This window comes from Psammomys obesus, unplaced genomic scaffold, assembly GCF_907164565.1.
Source record: "Psammomys obesus unplaced genomic scaffold, mPsaObe1.curated_primary_1811, whole genome shotgun sequence".
Taxonomy (NCBI): domain Eukaryota; kingdom Metazoa; phylum Chordata; class Mammalia; order Rodentia; family Muridae; genus Psammomys; species Psammomys obesus.
In genome coordinates this window covers 6,065,834-6,085,158 of record NW_026592510.1, presented here as the reverse complement: position 1 = coordinate 6,085,158, position 19,325 = coordinate 6,065,834, and the positions used below count along the sequence as shown (strand labels likewise).

At 38.4% G+C, this 19,325-nt stretch overlaps 1 protein-coding gene across 3 annotated transcripts in view; it reads left to right on the top strand.

The window, feature by feature from the left end:
- Window positions 1-19,325, top strand: part of A1cf (APOBEC1 complementation factor) — a 78,232-nt gene that overhangs the window by 8,702 nt on the left and 50,205 nt on the right. For all 3 annotated transcript variants that reach the window (XM_055613754.1, XM_055613753.1, XM_055613755.1), the window contains exon 2: window positions 15,431-15,574. In XM_055613754.1, the coding sequence (XP_055469729.1) occupies window positions 15,476-15,574 (99 nt within the window). In that variant the 5' untranslated portion in view covers window positions 15,431-15,475. The remainder of the gene's footprint in view (window positions 1-15,430; window positions 15,575-19,325) is intronic.

Genomic DNA, 19,325 nt, shown 5'->3' with positions numbered 1-19,325 from the left:
GTGTGTGTGTGTGTGTGTGTGTGTGTGTGTGTGTGTGTGTGTGTGTGTAAAGGCACTGTTAACACAGTGGCAGGACCAGCCACAGAGGCATCACTGAAAACGTGAAACAATCATCATAAAGCACTTGGCTCCCTCACATCCAAATTCTGGTAGTGTCTGGAAGAAGGTGACAGCATCTCCTAAGAAACACATCCTTCTCCCTGGTGGAAGAGTAACTGGCCCCGTGCTTACACAGGAGGCCCTGGATGAAGCCGCCTTCATTTGGGACTTTGAATGGAGACTCCCATGCTCCCAAGTATGAGCCTCACTAACCTGAAGAGAGAATGATTTACTTAGCGTAAGTGTGAATTTTCTTCAGAATGTTTTCTGGAGAGACAAATTAGTTGGGGGGATAGAGTAGAGGTTCTAGCTCACAAAGCTGAAACAAACCTGAAAGAGCAATGTGGGGATGGTAATTAGAAAAAGGCAAGTTGGACAGGACAGACTTGGGTTGTGCGTGTGTGAAATGGACTTGAACCGGGTGTGTATGTGGAGAGTTGACTTATTAAACAGTTCTGACTTCTTATTAGTCAAGGGGACATCACATATGGCAGACAGTGACCCCCGTGTGTCTTTCACTCCCACGCTGTACCAAGCACATGTTGTATGTGCAGCGGCCTGAACTGGGGTCACCCTGAGAATGCTATCACGTGATCCTTTAAGTTACCCTAGTGAGCTAGCAATAGCACTTCCGAGCTGGGCTGATCGCCTGAATTTCATGTCCGTAACCCACAAGGTGGCAGGACAGAACAACAACAATGATAATCATCCCCTGACTCCACACACATGCCATAACATATGTGCTCCTCATACGCACACTAATACATAGACACAGACACGTGTTCACACACACACTAAATATATAAATAAATTAACGTTCAAAAGGCTGTAACGGGGCTAGAGAACAGTGCTCACTTAAGAGCACTGGCTGTTCTTCCTGAGGACCCAGATTCAATTTCCAGCACCCACACAGCAGCTCACAATCATCTGTAACATTGGTTCTAGGAGATCCAACACCCTTTTCTAGCCTGTGTGGGTACTATGTGTCAGGCACTCACATAGTGTGCACGTATATATATATATATATGCAGGCAAAATACCATACACATAAAACTTAAATTTAAAAGAAAAACCTATAATGTCTACAAACTCATTCTTATTTGCCTTTCAGAAATAATACATAAAACTAAATATGTTCTATAATCATCATCATCATCATTCATTTATTATCTCAGAATTTCAAAGGATCAAAGCCCAATTATACATGGTATTGACACAGCAAAAGAAAATATGTTAAAACAGAAAATCAGAGACTGAGAAAGCCTGATTCATATCCTGGTCCAACCAACTGACTTTGAGACAATTATTTTAACTTTTGCTAAAATCAAGATTGTTCTGCAAAGGAAAAAAAATTTTATATGTGAGTGATTAAGACAATACCAGGAAGTGTGAGCCAACCTGAGCCATTACAGCTGTAATTCTTATCACATATCTGATGAGATCACAGTGCTTTAAGAGGAGAAAATGGTTAAGAGAGAGATGGGCCATGAGGCCAAACATCGAGAGCAGTTTTCAGAATGAAATAAGAAGGCTGAGAAATTAACAGCCATCTTCAGTTTGCAAATGCGAGGTTGGCACCACCTTCCCCCAGCTCTCTGGCAGTTTTCCCAAGCTGTAAATTCTCTCTATCACTGACAGGACCTCCTTATTGGGGGGGGGGGGAATAGAATGACTCAAAAAATCTTGGGTAGTCATTAAAGCAAGCAAAGCAGAAAGATGAATTTTCACACCAGAGTACAAGTCTCTCAGCCTTTGCAAGTGACATAGTCACAACCAGAGAAATGAAAACCACGCAGTCGTCAGAGCCACTTATGAAACTTCAGGTGATTGTTTAAGGAGATGACTATTAGTCATCTAATATGACTCTGACAAAACAAAACAACAACAACAACAAAAACGTAAGCACTAAATACGTTACCCACCTCCAGTGAGTCCCCTGTACAAGGATAAAAACTCCGTGAAGATCATGCCTCAGAAGAGAAAACTAAGTGTAGAAGAGAGGGTGTGAGTTGAGGTGGGGGGAAATAAGTGGATCATGAGGACTTCGTGGAAAGAATTACAGACCAGTATCTGCTAAGGGACACCAAGAAAATGCTTCCTTCTTTGTGGAACAAATAGTGCTCCCAAGAATCCTAGCAGTTTCTTATTCCGGTAGTTCTAAACACTGTCTTGAGAAATCTTCACTCCATTCCCAGCTCTGCATGAATTAGCAGCTGACCATTTTCATAAACTAACACACAGGTCTGATGCTTCTGTCACAGATAATACGTGGGTACCAGCTTCCCTGTCGGATCTGTATGCTGGACTCCCCCTTGAAGAAGCTGGGGTTGTTATAACGGCTCACACACCGAGAACTGATCTGATGACATGTGCCACCATCTCCTCATATAAATTCACATTTTTCTGTTGGCTACAAGGATGACTTTATCCCTAAAATCAAAGTAGTTATGTAACTGTAGCCAGAATTTCAAACTGTGATTAAATAATTACCCCTTTTTTCCCCCCAAAGTCTCTTATTTTCTTGAAAACTGTAACCCTATTAACTATGGTAAAAAGGTAGCTTCCTAAAGGCAGGATATTATTCTGTTCTTTTTTTTTTTTAATTCTTACATCTAGTACACTGTTAGGAACATTATACTGTTAAATATTGTTCATTTGTAGGATGCAAGAGCCCCCTCACTAGAAAGATGAAGAGCAAAAGTTAGGTAAACATTGAGTGTCCTTTGCCAAGCTCCATGCTGTATCTTCTCCCCAGCCTGGAAAATCACTACTATGCCTCTCTGGAGAAGGCATCCCTGATCCAAACTCAACGTGAAGAAACTGCTTAAATAACTTGACCCAAGTTTGCAAAGTGTTAAGTGGCAGAACTCCAGCCTGCAAGTATAAGTCAATCGAGAATGATGCCATCATAATCATGAATAACAAGCAATCTCAGATGAGATGCTCTGGATTTTAATATCATGTAGTACAGGTGTAACATGAGCTAAAAGACAAAAATTGTTTCTGGAATAAAAAAATAATTCAAGAGGCCACTTATGCAAAACTGATTATTATTTAACTGTAGAAATAATGAAATTGTGATTGTTGCAGGAAAATAGATAAGTAAGGGAACATAAACACATAAAAAAAAAAATGTGTGTTCTTACTTATACGTGACTCATAGCCTGTAATGTATACAAGCATGTAAGCAAACAGGTACAAGGTAGGTATAACATTTAGAAAGGAGACCATACAAGGATAATATGAGATGGTGAGGAAGGCCGGAGAGCAGGCACAAGGAGACATATGTCATGAAAGAAGATATAAAGCTAATTGGTTTTGTTTTGTTGTTGTTGTTGTTTTAACTGTCATAGTTGTTTTCGTTTTTTATATGGTGGATAAATGTACAAAAATATAATTGATAGTGGAAGTGTAAAACACCAGACACAGTTCCATGTCATCAGAATAGCCATTCCAACTGAATAGATTTATAGAGTTTAGAAACTATTAATTTGAGTGACTTCCTTAACTCAAATTTGTGAGTTCATTGTAATAAAATTATTTTGCTTATTAAACATAAAGTAAAGTGTGGATGGTGGTACATGCGTGCAATCCTAGCATGGGGACACTGAGGCAGTGTGAGTACAGGTATCAGGGCAACCTACACTTCACACAGACCCGACCTCAGAGCAAAACTAAACTTAAATTTGGAGTAAAGCCTTTCGAATTGTCATCTCTGTAACAAGCCACACAATTTGACCCATGGAATTAACGACGGCATAAACTTAAAGGAAGTGGAAAGCCACTTACGTTTTCTGATCCCAAAACTCTCTTAGTTTCTGTTATCCACTCCGATTCCCTTACAAGACTTGTGCAGTTTCCAACTGTTAACATTTTCTAAACTCTTGGACTGACAATAAGGAAGGCCGCCATGCCTGTCTCAATCTTCAGTGTTGAAAGGACAGTAATCCAGTTCAAGTATCCTCATTTCATCATTTCTGGTCTATTCGTATAAGCTTTCTAAAAGATTATGCCACCAGGCTAGTCATAAAAGGAAGGAGAAATAGACAGGGCATGCTACTACCATCACTGGCCACTGGGACTTCATTTGCCCTTGTGTCCAGACATCCACAGCCATCGTTGTAAGTCTATGAGCTCATACCCACTCGCAAGACCTTATGGAGTGGGTATGAACTAGTTTAACCCAGAGAGACTGAGGGAAAGTACAACACCCAGAAAGAATATGTGTACGCAGGAATCACGAATAACAGTCAGGACCTAGGCTGGGCTTCTTACCCAGGATATTGTGCTGCACTGATAGCTTAACAAAATAACCTCAAAGGCTGGAATCCTCAGAAACCCTTGGCTCCTTCCTGCCCTTCCCAACTCTCGTGAAAGCTTCCTGGCTTGACCTATTATTCTTCCTCTCCTCAGAGCTCTTTCTTTCCCCCTGAACACCACCAAAAATTATTTTGTGCAGCTAATATTAATACCTTAATACCTTAATAAAGGCATTAATAAAAATACCTTTTTGGATGGTCTTCATTGAGACCAAATCAACTGAGATTTCGTTCAATTTAAATGAGCTGGGTCAGATCTAGTATGAATGAGATTTTAGGTAGTTCTAGGATATTCTTGCCTAGTTGTAGCAATTAGAAAGCAATTATCCATTAAAAGTCATGAATATGTAGACAAACTGCTAGAGAAAATGTGGACTCGTTCTTTTCCCCTGTCATCTAGCTTCTACCTTCTTTCATTGTCTTCTTTTCAACACATTCTTATGTATCTATCCTATTTGACAGAATATATTCCATTGTTACAAGTTACTTTGTTTATATGGTGTTTATATTAGAGCTGCAATGAGTTATTTTGGCTCAGCTGCATAGTATTGTCATTAAGAGACCATTTATACCATTTGTTGGGCTGCACTACAGATGAATCAGTTCTCTCTCTCTCTATCTCTCCTTCTCTCTCTCACACACACACACAACACACACCTTGAGTGGGGAGAACACCTGAGAGTAGCTGACTTCAAACAGGCGTCTGTTCTTTCTTTGAAGGTCACCACTATCTCATGCATGTCATAAGCCAGCTCTGCTTCCGTTACTATCCAGTGAATAGTATGGACCAGTGCCAGGAAAGTGCAATTAAAGCTACAGGGGAAGAGCCTTAAAGGAAGTAATCAAAGTCACAGTTAAGGACCTCACTCAGGCTAGACACAATCTCTGAGCAGACAATCACAGTAACATTGTTTCTGACAGAAGATAAAAGCAGAGGCAGCTGAGATCCAGTGTTTGTGACTGGTCCTTGCTAACCTTTAGGAGCAGCAGGACTTTGAGATGGACAGAAGTTAACATGCTTCCTCTTCTTGTCTTCCCTTGTATAGTTTAGTTTCGCTCTAAATCCCAGGGATTTAAAGGGCTTCTCTTTGATATCGAAAGGAAGTTTCAAACAGATAAGTAGTGAGCTGTCTTTGACGTAGATGAAGTCTGTCTCTATAATACCTATTTTAGCGAAACTATTACTTAACTAGACGTGTTTCTACTGGACCACTGATTATACAATTTTAAAATAATAAAAATTTTTAAATAAAAATAGATTACTCTGATTATCTAAAGTTTATTTATCCTCAAACAAACAAATCTATGTATCAGGATTGTTTTGCAAAAATGATCATCAATCGACCAGCTGATTATGTTTAATTTTTCTCAAGAGTTCTGGTAACTTTTTGGAATTAGATTGTGTCTTAGTTTAAAAAAAAATTATTTTGATACATTAAATAAATTAATTAAAATTAGAAAGCATATTTCCTCTTTTCTGCACATGCTTTAATGCCTTGATTTAGAACAAATTTGTATACATACACTCATTCACACATTTGTTTTTGTGTGTATGTGTGTGTCATATGCAAAATGTTATGTCTATGAGATATCTGCTTATTGTTTTTTCTCTAATAAACAATAGGACAATAGTTCTAGTACTTTTCCCCATATAGTTATTTTTCTTTGCAGCTATTTTATTAGTGTGCAATTTCTCAGTCTCTTGGTTTTGTTAGCTCAAGTTACTCTTGGTAAGAGTCCAAGTGATTCTAAATCAGATGGTGTATGGATTTTAAGCGTTAGCAAGCAATAATCAAAGTGTTAATGGCCAAAAACATCTTTACAAAAAAATATGTTTCTTTAGAAACTTGTACCTATCAGCATTGCTCTTCAAAAATAAAAATAAAAAATAGATGGAATCAGCAACTTCTTGGCCATGACAATCAGCGAAGGGGTTGGAGCACGAACAAGTGCAAGAGGCAGGGTAAGGAAGAGGAATTACAAGTATAACTGAGAGGAGAGAACAAGACCCCATTCTCAAAGCAGTCGTGTTTGGTGTGGTGCAAAGCTCCGGTGGCTTCAGTGACTCAGTATCAGACTACTGCATCAGACATTTGGTCGATAGCTGACTTGCTTCTGTCTGACTTTCTATAGTCTAGAAGAGCTAGAGATCCATGGAGGGAAATTCATGCTTTAATTCAAATCAAAGGATAAAAATAAATACAAAGCCACATTACATACATCCTGCCAAATGGAGAAAACCATGAAAGTGTTTCACCCTGCTGGAGAGTTCAGATGAGAAATGACCAAGGTATAACAGAGGGCTGACAATGACCACGCACAGGGAGTCAGAACCTGGTCCATGTACACCACTGCACAGTCTACGAGGCCTAGTCAACAGAATCAGTGCAATAGCACATTTCCAGTCCAGACCCGAGACTGAATTGCATAATGCTCTAGATGAATGTGTCCCTGTGGAGGACAAAGCAGGCTCACAGCACTGCCCTTTCTGACTTCCTTGGCATCCCATGTTCTCCGCAGCAGTCTTCTGAAGGAAGCAAGGTAGATATACAACCTCCTCAACCCTCACTCACTAAAAAACACAATTGGGAAAACCTAGTAATTAGAAGCACAGACTCCAAGCCTCAGAACATTTAGGTTCAGATTATTTGTCTGTTACTTGTCACCTATGGCATCTGGAGCATTTCAACTAACTTCCCTCCTCCTGGGCTTACTCATTTCCGCCCTAATCAAGGAAATGCTAACACCTATTTCACAGAATTCTTGTGGAGATAAGGTAAATCATATTTAAATATGAAACAGCATGTAATACGTGGTTAGTACATGTTGGCCTTGTTTCCTGTTTTTACTTATCATTTTAAATTTTGTCACATATCAGTCAAAAAACAACTTAGTGTTTTATTTAACTTGATCACTAAAGATTATCACATGTAAGCCCTGTGGTGGTGGCGGCAGCGGCAGCAGCAGTACCTGCTTTTAATCCCAGTGCTCGGGAGACAGACGCAGATGGATTTCTATGAGTCCCAGGACAGCCTGGTCTTCAGAGTGAGTTCCAGGACAGCCGGGGCTACATAGAGAAACCCTGTCTTGAAAGAAAGAAAAAAAAAAAAGAGTTATCTTTCTTTTGACCCGATGTGCCCTTAAGTGTTCATCTGTCCACTGATTGTAAGTCCTTCTGTTAACGATTTAAAAGTAATCTTTGTATTTTACAGATATTATTCTTGTCTATTAGTTGTATTTCAATTGTTTTATTTTAGTCTCTGCTAACGTTACATTGCAATTACAAGCACCTGTGGATTTTATGTAGTTAAATTTCCCAGTCTTTTCACTGTGGATTTTTACACTTACCTTGAAAGACCTTCCATGCCGCAAGAGTATGAGAATGTTCTCCTGTGTTCTAGCAGTTACGCAATGATTTTAAAGGTTATCTCTTTACTCCTCTTAGAACTTGTACATAGGTTAGTAGGTGATAGTTTGACTTTATCTCTTTCTCAAATGGTCCATGACCTCCCCATGGTCTGAAATAACACCTATTGCCAAATACCAACCTTTTTTATTTTTTAATAAAAATAATTGTATTTAACAAAAAAAAAACCTCACATCATTTATTGTCTTCCTTCCATTTTTTTATTTTTTTCTTCACAATTTATTCATTATATACCCCAATTGAAGCCCCTGCCTCAACTTCCCCATCCCATCCCTCCCTCTTCCCCTCACCCCTTTTCCCTAGTCCACTGAAAAGGGGGTTCTCCATTATTGCCATCTACCCATAACTTGGTAAGTCTAATCAGGACTGCCTGGCTCATCTTCCTCCGTGGCCTGGCAAGGCTGCATCATCAGGGGCGAGTGATCAGAGAGCAGTCAACTGAGTTCATGATAGAGGCAGCCCCGATACCCTCACTCAGAGATCCACATGGAGACTGAGCTGCCAATAGGCCACATCTGAACACAGCTATGGATCAAAGCATTTGGTTCTGTGACACCGATTTTCTGTTCTTAGGAGTGTTTAACTTAGGCTGGCTCCAGATCAATCCATGTGTTCAATACATCGTGTGGCATTCATCACATGTTTTTTCACTGCCAGAAGAATTACAGGCTTGAGTTATCAAATTTCAAAATAATGAAATCTAAATTGGAATGACAATACATAAAAATGTGGAAGAGCAATTTCATTACATGATAAATTTTTTGCTTAAACGGGACTTTAGGACTTTGTGGTGAATTTTATCATTTTTTTCATATGATTTCTGGCATTTCTCCTTATGTTTATTCTTATTATTTCCCTTTATTGATCTGATCTTTCTCCTTGCATCTTGTCTGTTCTCTTAGGGAACATACCCATGCAGTGTTCTTTGATTATCTGTAAAAATACTTTTATTGAACTGATTTACTTATTCTGAATAGGAATGAGTGGCTGCACTACTCTAATGTGACACATTTGCTGTGTCTTTATTGATACAAGGATATCGGATTCTAGTCTTAAGTCATAAAAAGCTGCAATATCTTTAAACTAGTATCATTTTGCTCATTACCACTTGTTTAATTACTATGAAAACAATGCATGTTTTCGTTCATAAAGAGAAGTAAACTCAGAGTCCCTAATGCTCAGCAATCTTTGTATTTTTTAGTGGTGCTATCTTGCAATCTCAGTGCTGTGCTGAGACTTGCGTGCAAGTTTTTTCTGTGTTATTATGTTTGTATAGTCTGTATCAAAGATGGATATATCCACAGATAATTTTATAAATTTCAACAATTTTTCATTCTTCAAAGAGCTTTCTGTAAGGAAAACTTTGTTCCTCTCTTTTTCTACATTCATTTTACAGGGGTGTGTGTGTGTGTGTGTGTGTGTGTGTGTGTGTGTGTGTGTGTGAACATTGACACCTGGACAAGGGTATCAAATCCCCCTGGAGTTTGAGCATCCTGACATGGGTGTTCAGAACTGCACTATGACCTTTTCGTAAGAGTAGTAAACATCCTTAACACTGACCTATATCTCCAGGACCAACTTCTTTAATACTGTATGAAATGTGCCTTATTAAATTATCTAATTCTGATGTTATTCAGAGGGAAAAAAACATTAATGTTTTTCAATTCTAGTAAATGGTTATTAGGTTATGTAAAATCTTAATTTATCCTTGGAATAATTTTGTCAAAAAAGGCATACATTTCTAAGTAAATACCCATTGCATGTATATTTTTCAGATTACTTGAAGACATATTCTCATTTGTGAGAAGTCTCTGCTGTGATTATGGACCCTCCTCTCATTTTAAGAATTCACTTCTCTTTTCCTGGTCACGATGGCCAGCAGCACTCTATTAGACTCATCTTTCCTATCATCTCTTACTCTAGTGCCAAGTCTGTAGAATTTTGCTTTATTAATTCTACTTTTATCTTTGGTCCCTATTAGTCCACTATTATTCTTTCCTAGCTTTTACCCTTGATTGCTTATTTTCAGTTATTTCTCTTTTCAGGTTTGTTTGTTTTATTTCAAATTAGGATTTTTGACCCAATATTATAATGAATTTTCTATTTACCCAAGTATTTACATAGTAACAAAATTTGAACTTTTTATAGCTTAAATTTTAGAATCCATACAACATAGAAAGCTGTTTTTTAAAAAAAAAAAAAAAAAGACAAATAAGCAAGAATAAATAAAATAAAAAATCATTTGTCTACCACCCAGTTTAACCAAGTAACCTCTTGTAATCAAAACTTTATTAATATAAGATTACAAAAATAAAATTTGAGCACACAATGATTTACCACCTATCTTTCAGTTATATTCCCAAACAAACAAACAAACAAACAAACTACCTCAGTTGTGGCTCTTTTTCTCTAGACTATCAACCTGCACTGTACCACTGTTCATTCAAATACCTCCTTGTCAGTAGCTATTTGGGCAATGTTTAAGCTTCCTTACAAGCTCTGTGGGAGTTGAAAAACACACTCACGTGGCCTGACAACTTTCCTGGAACAAAGAAAAATCATAATGTATTAACTGTTAAAGCAATTTGAAGGAACTCAGCATTACACATTCGGAACTTCATTTTCCCCACATTGGACAATGGCTGGGAGGACACTAACCAAAGAGAATATCACAAAGGTGGCTGAGTCAACAAAAGCAGTATTTAGGGAACAGGAATGGACATCAAATGAGCCTCTCTCAAACGCCAACCATATGGCAGGCTCTTACATCCATTCCCTTAACTGTTCAATCATTTTGCTGTTATTTTGCTTTTTACACTTTTCATTAGGTATCAGTGATCTTGTATTATATATATATTTTTAAAAGAAAGCCAGTTTTCAGAAAGTTAGAGTCACGGTAGAAGAACAGAAATTGAAATGTCATTGTGCTCTTCTCAAACAATATGAAATATACTACCGAGAAGGTTTTGTTAATTACAAATACAATTAATCCTGTCACTGAAAACAGCTTTAATTTCTTTATTTCAAGATTATCTAGGCCCAAACAAATGCATCATACATTAACTGATGCCTTAAGAACGGAAGATGGTTCTGGTTAATTAAGTTACTGATATATATTTAAATAAAAAGTGACACATAAAGACTTTAAAATGCTTTTTAGTTTTTTAAGTTAAAATATAATGAATTGCATCATTTTCCTCCTCTTTACTCCCTCCAGCCCTTCCCAATGCCCTCATTTACTCTCTTTCCAAATGCATGGCCTCTATTTCTTTAATCCACATAATCACTACAGCAACCTTTTGGAATGTGTGAATATGCACTCATTCTGTATTAATTTTTCTGTGTTTCATGATGCATACTCAGATGAACTATTGCTTTCATTTGTAAACATTTTCCTAAGTTGAGTTTTGGAACTAATTTGTGCTTCTTTTATTGAGCAATGCAAGGTAATATTTACTTTGCATCACTAAGATAGTGCATGGACCTTTATCATCACAAACCCTTTATTTCTGTGTACTCTGGGACTCTGAAATTCCTGGGAGATTCTTTAAAAGGCAGAATTTCCTGTTAAAAACAGATTGGATGTATTGCCTAAGGGTGACATAGGTCTCACTTATTTCATGCAAGACCCGGTCACAATAGAACATTAGAGAAAGATGGAGATGGCCTAGAGACATTCAAACAACAAGCGAAGCCTTCAACAACTTCAGAGGCACATGGAGTCTGGTGTCAGCACAGCCCTGAGGTCCCCATTCGATTAGGAGAACCCCTCCCCCTCCACTACTGACCAACTCACCAGCAGTCTTTCTCCCCATTCAGTTTTCTTGTCCAACCTCTTTCGAGCATCACATAATTAGGTGACATGTAATTATAGCAACAAAACTACTCTTTCCAGATTCTAAATTGCCAAAGACAGGAATGTGTAGAGGAAAATCGATATTTATTGAACTCTTCATCAAAGCGGAGGATAACTGTTTAATTTAACTTTTAATCAGGATGCCCACTGATATCCACTGTTTGATTGTACTTTTTATTCTCTGCTTCTACTTTACTGCTCTTGTTTCTTTGCTTTTAAACATGCTTCCCTCTTACATGCCTTTGCAGCTTTTGTCTCATGTCTTGCCCCATTTGCATTTTGAGAGACTTCAGAGACAAAAGCAAAGTTGGCTCCTCTCTTTCTTGTCTCCCTGGTCACCAATGCAGGTTCCACCAGGACAATAAAAATCTGAGAAGCAATCCCCTCTTTCAAGCCTGTTTGTAACTTGTGACTCTTTGTGGTACCAATTTTTAAATTTTTTTTGTACCACCAAATAACTGTATTTCCTTTCTCTGCGATAGGCAGAGGCATAACTGCAGAGCAGCATGTGTCTCTGCCTGATAAGTGTAGAGTTGGAAAAGTCATTGTTTCCCCACTATATGTTTCCTTCTCTTCCTCCTCTCCCCTTCCACCTTCCCTGACCTAATGCCCACTGACATCAGAGACCTCAGGGTCCGCACGTACCCGTGACCTTTTCCAATAGTCAACTCTGGTTGAACTGTGTTAAGCAGACCAGCTAGGTGATAAGAGGCCTAGTCCAATTCTCCCTCAACTTTGAAGGAAGGAGAAATCTTGAACCACAATTTCTAGGCCCTGCTACATCAAATGGAAATGGAGGTTGCAGATGTAAAACCATAAAATGCATAGAAGAGAAAGCATGCCCATACAAGCTCTAGTTTTAATAACTTTACCCTGGAGAAATATTTACTCTTGTCTCTCTCATAAATATGGCATGCGCAGAAACCATCAAAAATCATTTTCTCACATAAAATGGGTTTGTTCTAGGGTAGGACTACAGAAAGTTACTGGAAATAGTTAGAAATAATGAGTACTAGGGCATTTGGTTTATATATTTATTTTACTTCTGATTGAGTACAAGTCACAGTAAACTATAAAATTATTGACCCTAAGTCTTCTGTTCATTCCTTATTTGCCTGTTGAGCACTGGGCATAACATCAAGCCTTTGGGGCAACTATAAGTACAAGATAGCTAGAATGAGCGTCAGGGTAATATCACAGCGCTGTGCGTGCAGTATAAGGCAGTACATGTTTTTCTGAGAACACTGAAGAGATGGCATTTGATGCTACCTAGGTAGGTTGTCAAGAAACATCATAGAGCAAACAGCTTTCATCCAAATCTAGATAGAATCAATGAGGCCAAACAGTGAAGATGGAAGGCATGGGGATGAAAAATGTCAGCAGTGAGCCTGGTGGTCTGAGGGAGAGTTCAGTGCTAAGCTCAGAGTCATGTGAAGGATGAGTATAGGAGATCCGGGCTGTGGTCCAGAGTCTACACAGCCCGAACATGAGCTCATCCCATCTCAAGAATAAATGTCTGTCATACCTCAGCTCCAAGTCAGTGTCTCCCAGCTGGGGCTCTCCCTTGAAGTTCAGACTTGGATATCTGTCTACCTGCCATTCAGTTTATCTCTTCCAATAGCTAAAGTCACTGTGAAAATCAGCACCCCCATAACTGGGCCACCACAAATTTCCTCAACTCGATTCATATGTTATCTTTGTTTTTTGTTTTGTTTTATTTCGGGTTGGGTTAAATTTTGTTTGGGATTTCTTGTGTTTAAACCTAGGACTTCACACATGTTAATCAAGCGCTAAACCAACTAGAAAACATACCCAATCTGTGAAGTGCCTTTGGTTGCAAACTGGGAGTTTCATTTTGATGTACTGATTTCCAGTGATTTGAGATTTAGATATTGTAAAGAATTTCTCAGAACTTTACCATGTACTTCAACGAAGCTGAGAAGCCTTTCCAACGTCAAAATTTCCTTAATAACCTTTAGTAATTATTGACCCAATCTCAAAGTAGGTTTTGCAAAAACGAACTCACCATGTAACCATGACCTTTTTGATGGAAATGATGAAGTTCAGCAAAGAACAAACTACAGTTTGGCCAACAAACTGTAGACTTTGCCTTCAAAGCTCTAAAGCACATAGAAATAACCTTATCAGATCACCCATGTCCTTCCTGGTCCTCCAGGATGAACTAGGCACAATGGAAGAATTTGAGAGCTTTCTGATTAAACAGCAAATTTAATGACACTTAGTAACTTTAGAAACATTTCCAAAAAAAAAAAAAAAAATACTAGCATTAGACAAAATGTAACCCTTGCAATAGTTTCTTTGTAAGTCTTCAAAAATGCTTCTTATAGTTTCATCTATGTTTATTCCTTCATAGCAATTTCTACAACTGTATCCACCAACAGATAAAGATCATAAACTGAATATGGGTGTCAACTTACCTGCATTTTAGTATCCATAGAATCAGTCTATACTCCAACTACAACATTAAAGCTACATGACCTAAACTGAGTTGCCACATAATGCCAAATCACCAGCATCATGTAAAAGACTTTAATTTCTTTTAGAAAAATCAAGATTAAAAACAAGGGCAAAACATTTTGGACAAATGAGATGGCTCAGCAGGTAAAGGCACTTGTTGCCAAGTCTAACTGCCTCAGTTCAATCCCCAAGACCCACATGGTGAAAGGAGACAACTGACCTCTGAAAGTTGTCCTCTGACCTGTGTGTGCTTCTGCATGTATGTACACACACACAATTTAATTAATTTAAATATTTAAAATATAAAATAACACCATTGAAGACTGTAAACACTGAAATCTTTGTTCTAAATTTTTATGTATAGGACTTTATACATGTAAAAATGTGAGAAATGTATGTGTGTGTGTGCACATATGATGTTTAAAATCCTTTAACCAGTCTTGGTTATAGAATAACTAGAAAAGTGTCTTGGGAAACACAAAATGAATGAATCTTCATTCATCCCAATCTCAGAATTTTTACTTCCTACCCCAGTGTATTAGATTTAATGATAGTTTCTCAGTCCCAAATCTATAATCTCTCCCCTACTTCCCCACTTCTCTCCCTCCCTCTTCCCCCCTTCTCTCTCTCCCTCTTCCCCCCTTCTCTCTCCCTCGTGTGTGTATGTGTGGGTGTGTGTTGTGCACAGGTATGTGATTGGAAGTGTGCACCTGGAGGCCACAGAAGACATCAGGCAAGGTGCTCTGTCACTCTCCACCTCACTTCCCTGAGACAAGCCTGTTAAACCCAGAGCCAGGTCACTGGCAAGCAAGCTCTGGCGATGCCACACAATGCTAGGGTTACAGGCTATGTGTAGGTGGTGCTGGGCGTGAACTCCAGTCTTCAGGCTTGAGCACCAAGTACTGTCACCTGCAAGCCATTTCCCTTGACATGCTTTTAATGCTTTTAATGCTAATTTGTTTGTATATTTAGTGATGTCTTAACATAACTGAACTGAGAATGAGTAGAGCACATTCTAATTAGAGAATGGACACTATTCAGTTTCCATCTCTCTAAAGTCTGAACATTTAAAATTTAAAAACAAGATTTTGAAAATGAAATTGGGCCAGCCTTGTTTGAACGCGGCAGTTAGCAGCTATAACTTAATGATTCCTTTTTAGGCCTCTGCTAAAGATAGATGCTCTTCACGGGAAGGGCAAAGGTGGACTTGGCTATAGTAATTTACTTAATTTATCTTAAATTTGGTTTCAGTGAGCAACCCTAATTAACCTGATTTTTTGCTGATAATCACTCTCAATGGAATCAAATCACAAATCCGGGGATGGATTGAGCGGCACCCAGAAGGAGGCGGCACTCCGCGCACTGGTCCAGCGCACGGGATATAGCTTGGTCCAGGTAGGAACATCTGTGATGTCTGCTGGGACTCAACACTGAATCCAGAGTCCTGAAAACACCCAGGTCCTGTGATGCAAAAAGCCAGCAGCCCTTGTCTAAATCTTACACAGACGAAAGACGAAAATAGCATATGTCAGCTCTGTGGGTGACCTAGGAAAATTTCTTTCTACCTGGATTATCCTCTCACCCTTAATTGGTTGCCTGAAAAGAGAACCATTATCCACAGTCACAGAGCCTATTACAGTATTGAGAGACTATTTTAGAGTATGAAAAGGCGGCTAGAATCCCAGTGCCTAGGGAAGGTGAACTTAGCTAATGTTTTAGGACTTGGTGGGGGAACTTCAGGAGTAATCACGTTAGTTTTCAGAGAGATCCCTGCAGATGAAGGGGACTTCAAGATGTCGCTTCCAAAAAGGTAACATTTTGTCAGCCTAGCTATTCCAGCTTGTCCAGTCTAAGATGTATAATAATAGTTTCTATCCGTGTTGGCATTCCCTGGAAAAGAAAAACAAATGCAAGGGCCACAAAAAAAAAAAAAAAGACTAAAAAGAATTAGGAATTATTTGCATATGACTATTGTCATTGTTATAACTTCTCTTAGATAATATATGCTGCATTAAGGAACAACTGGATATGTAAAAATTATCCCATTAGAATACCTAACACTCCTTTTGTAGTAGGCAATGTTATTTGGACCACCAACTATTGGTTTCCACCCACATGCTTTTCCAGATCTACATACAGGCATCAATACAAATGTCACATGTGAGTAATGGTAAAATATCACACATCCTGCTTGCTTTTTTTTTTTTTTCTTTTGGTTTTCAAGACAGGGTTTCTCTGTTGTAGCCTTGGCTGTCCTGGATTGACTTTGTAGACCAGGCTGGCCTTGAATTCACAAAGATCGGCCTACCTCTGTCTCCGTGTGTGCCACGGTGCCCGGCAACATCCTAGTTTTATTAACTATTCTATTGTTAGGTTATTGGAAATGCCCTAGGTTTTGTTAATCCCACCAAGGCAGGAATAAAACAACTACCACAGTTTTGAGCCAAATCTGAAGCAAGCTTTAATTAAATGCTGGCAAAGATGGTGGACTCTGGCCAGGTCCATTCTTGGATTCCCAGAAAATGGCCACAAGTCACGTTTTACAGAGGCTTAAAAAGGCAAACGCCTAAGGCCACCAAATTTGCAATCGGGTCCAAATGGGGGCAAGCATACAACTTGACATATTTCCTGCTTGCATATCTCCCTCCTACATCCATTGCACAATCAAACAAACTTGAATAGGGGAGCAAAACCATGCAGCTTGTTATCTCTTATAAGCAAAAGCCTCCAGCATTTCAGGAAGTATCTGTCGCTGGGCAAGAATTGGACAAGGGGCTTACAGGTGAGAGACAATTTTGTTTCATGGTTCTCTTAGGAACAGCAATTAAAACTGAAGACATCACTTTGGATCTTACAGTTTACTGATACCAACTCTATAAATCATAAATACATCATTATGCATGACACAGTGCCTCAAGTATTTATAATTTTCATCCCCACAAAGAGTGGTCATTTTTTCATATTTCATAAGTTTTTATTATTCTGTAGTTGACTTTTCAAAGTTTCATTAGGTCAATACTGAGACGTCTGCTTCAGTATGTACTAAAAGCTGGTTATCGTAGAATCAGTGAACTATAATGTTTTTTATTCCTAAAATTAGTGAATAATTTAAATATTAATGCATCTTTCCACATCACTAAAATAATCACAGAAAATTCTAAAGAATTTAGTCTAAAAAACAAACATTTAATGTAACTTCTTTTTCACATGTCTTCAGGCACATTTAACTGTAAAGATCATCTTTATTAAGAAAAGTATTTTTCTTTCTTTTTTAGTCAGTACATTCTTCCATAAATATTATAAAATAAAAAAATGACTTTATATCATTTTTTTTTATTTCTCCTTAAGCCTGAAACATTTATTCAGGGGAAATGGCAATGGAAAAGCCCTTCAATACTTTTAAAACCTGTTAGTCAATCTTTTATTTTTTTAGTTTAATTGCAGAGTATTTTATTATGTGCAACTGTAAGACTTTACTGTATTTAATCTGCTTGCTGTTGCTCCTTTTTATTAATTTATTTTTAATTAATTAAAATTTATTCACTTTGTATCCCAGCTGTAGCCCCCTCCCTCAACTCCTCCCAATCCCGCCCTCCCTCCCTCTTCTCCCTTGCTCCTCCCCTAGTCCACTGATAGGTGAGTTCAATCTTCAGCCACATAAGGGAAGTCCACCTCTCTAATGGTATAAAATATGCTAGAAGTGTACAAGAGTTTGCCTAAAACAGCATCAAGTCCCTTGTTATCACAAACCTAAGTAGATGAAAGTAAGGAAACAATTAAATAGATTGATTTCATAGTCATTGCCTTCAGCAAGCAAAGCTAACTGCCGGAGACCTTAATTTCCCCTGAGGTCAGTAAAGTCCATCCCCACACCACAGTCTTGATTTTGTGACTGGTATCATGTCGGTGTACTCATGGATACCTAACTGGACTGTTTACAAGGAGACATGTGTATCAAGACAGGCTCTGGGATGCAGGGAAGTCTCCTAAGTCTTGCTAATACTTCCGAATTCCTATGCTAGAATAAAGGAGTGACTGATAAAAAAAAAAAAAAGATAGAAGATAGCATCAGTTTAAAAAAAATAAAGATGTCAGTTAACTTCTGACTTGAAGGCTTTGCCTTCTATGTCTTTCCAGACCCAGAATCTGCATCAAATTCAAAATGCAGAGGTGATTGCCCTGTGTTCTCTTATCACCAGCAGAACAAACACAGCTGTAAAAAATAAAATTTACAGGTTACTTAATAACATAAGCTAGCCTTTAATGTGTCAACTGATGCAACACTGAGTGCTTCTGAGGATTAAAAGCAGAAGCTGTTACATCTTTTTTTATATATAACTGAATATCCTTGCATATTTGTGCCTGAACATTTTCATCAAAGTAGTTTCGAGAGACTCAATGCAACATCCTTGAAACAGAAAGGTTTAAAAATATTACTTCTAAAATTATATAAAGCTAACAAATTAAACTTTCAGCTCCATAGTAGCACTACATGATGTAGAAATATTTGGAAATGGTGCTACTATGTTAAAATGTAAACAGCTTTTGCCTCCCAGTGATGAAGTTATTGGAAGATTTTCTTTGTCTGCTTTCCCACTCTTAATCACATTTCCTAGATTTCTAAAGCCAGCAAACATTGTTTTGAGAGTCAAAAGGAAACAGTCATATGACATTAAAAAAAAGTGTTTACACCCCAACACTTAGGGTTTTTAAATCTTTTTCTTTATTATTATTTATTACAATTTATTCACTTTGTATCCCTTAGCCCCCTCCCTCATCTCCCGATGCCACCCTGCCTCTTCCCCTGCTATGTCCTCCCCCTTGTCCACTGATAGGGGAGGTCCTCCTCCTCCCCATATCTGACCCTAGCCTATCATCAGAACTGTCTGGATCCTCTTTTTCTGTGGCCTAGGAAGGCAACCTCACCAGGGATAGGTGATCAAAGAGCCAGCCACTAAGTCCATGTCAGAGACAGCCCCTGTTCCCCTTACTAGGCCACCCACATGGAGACCGAGCTGCCCATGGGCTACATCTAAGCATGGTCTTTGGTTGATTCATCAGTCTCTGCAGGACCCTCTGAGCCCAGATTTCTTGGCTCTTTGGTCTCCTTGTAGAGCTCCTGTCCCATCCATGTCTTTCTATCTTC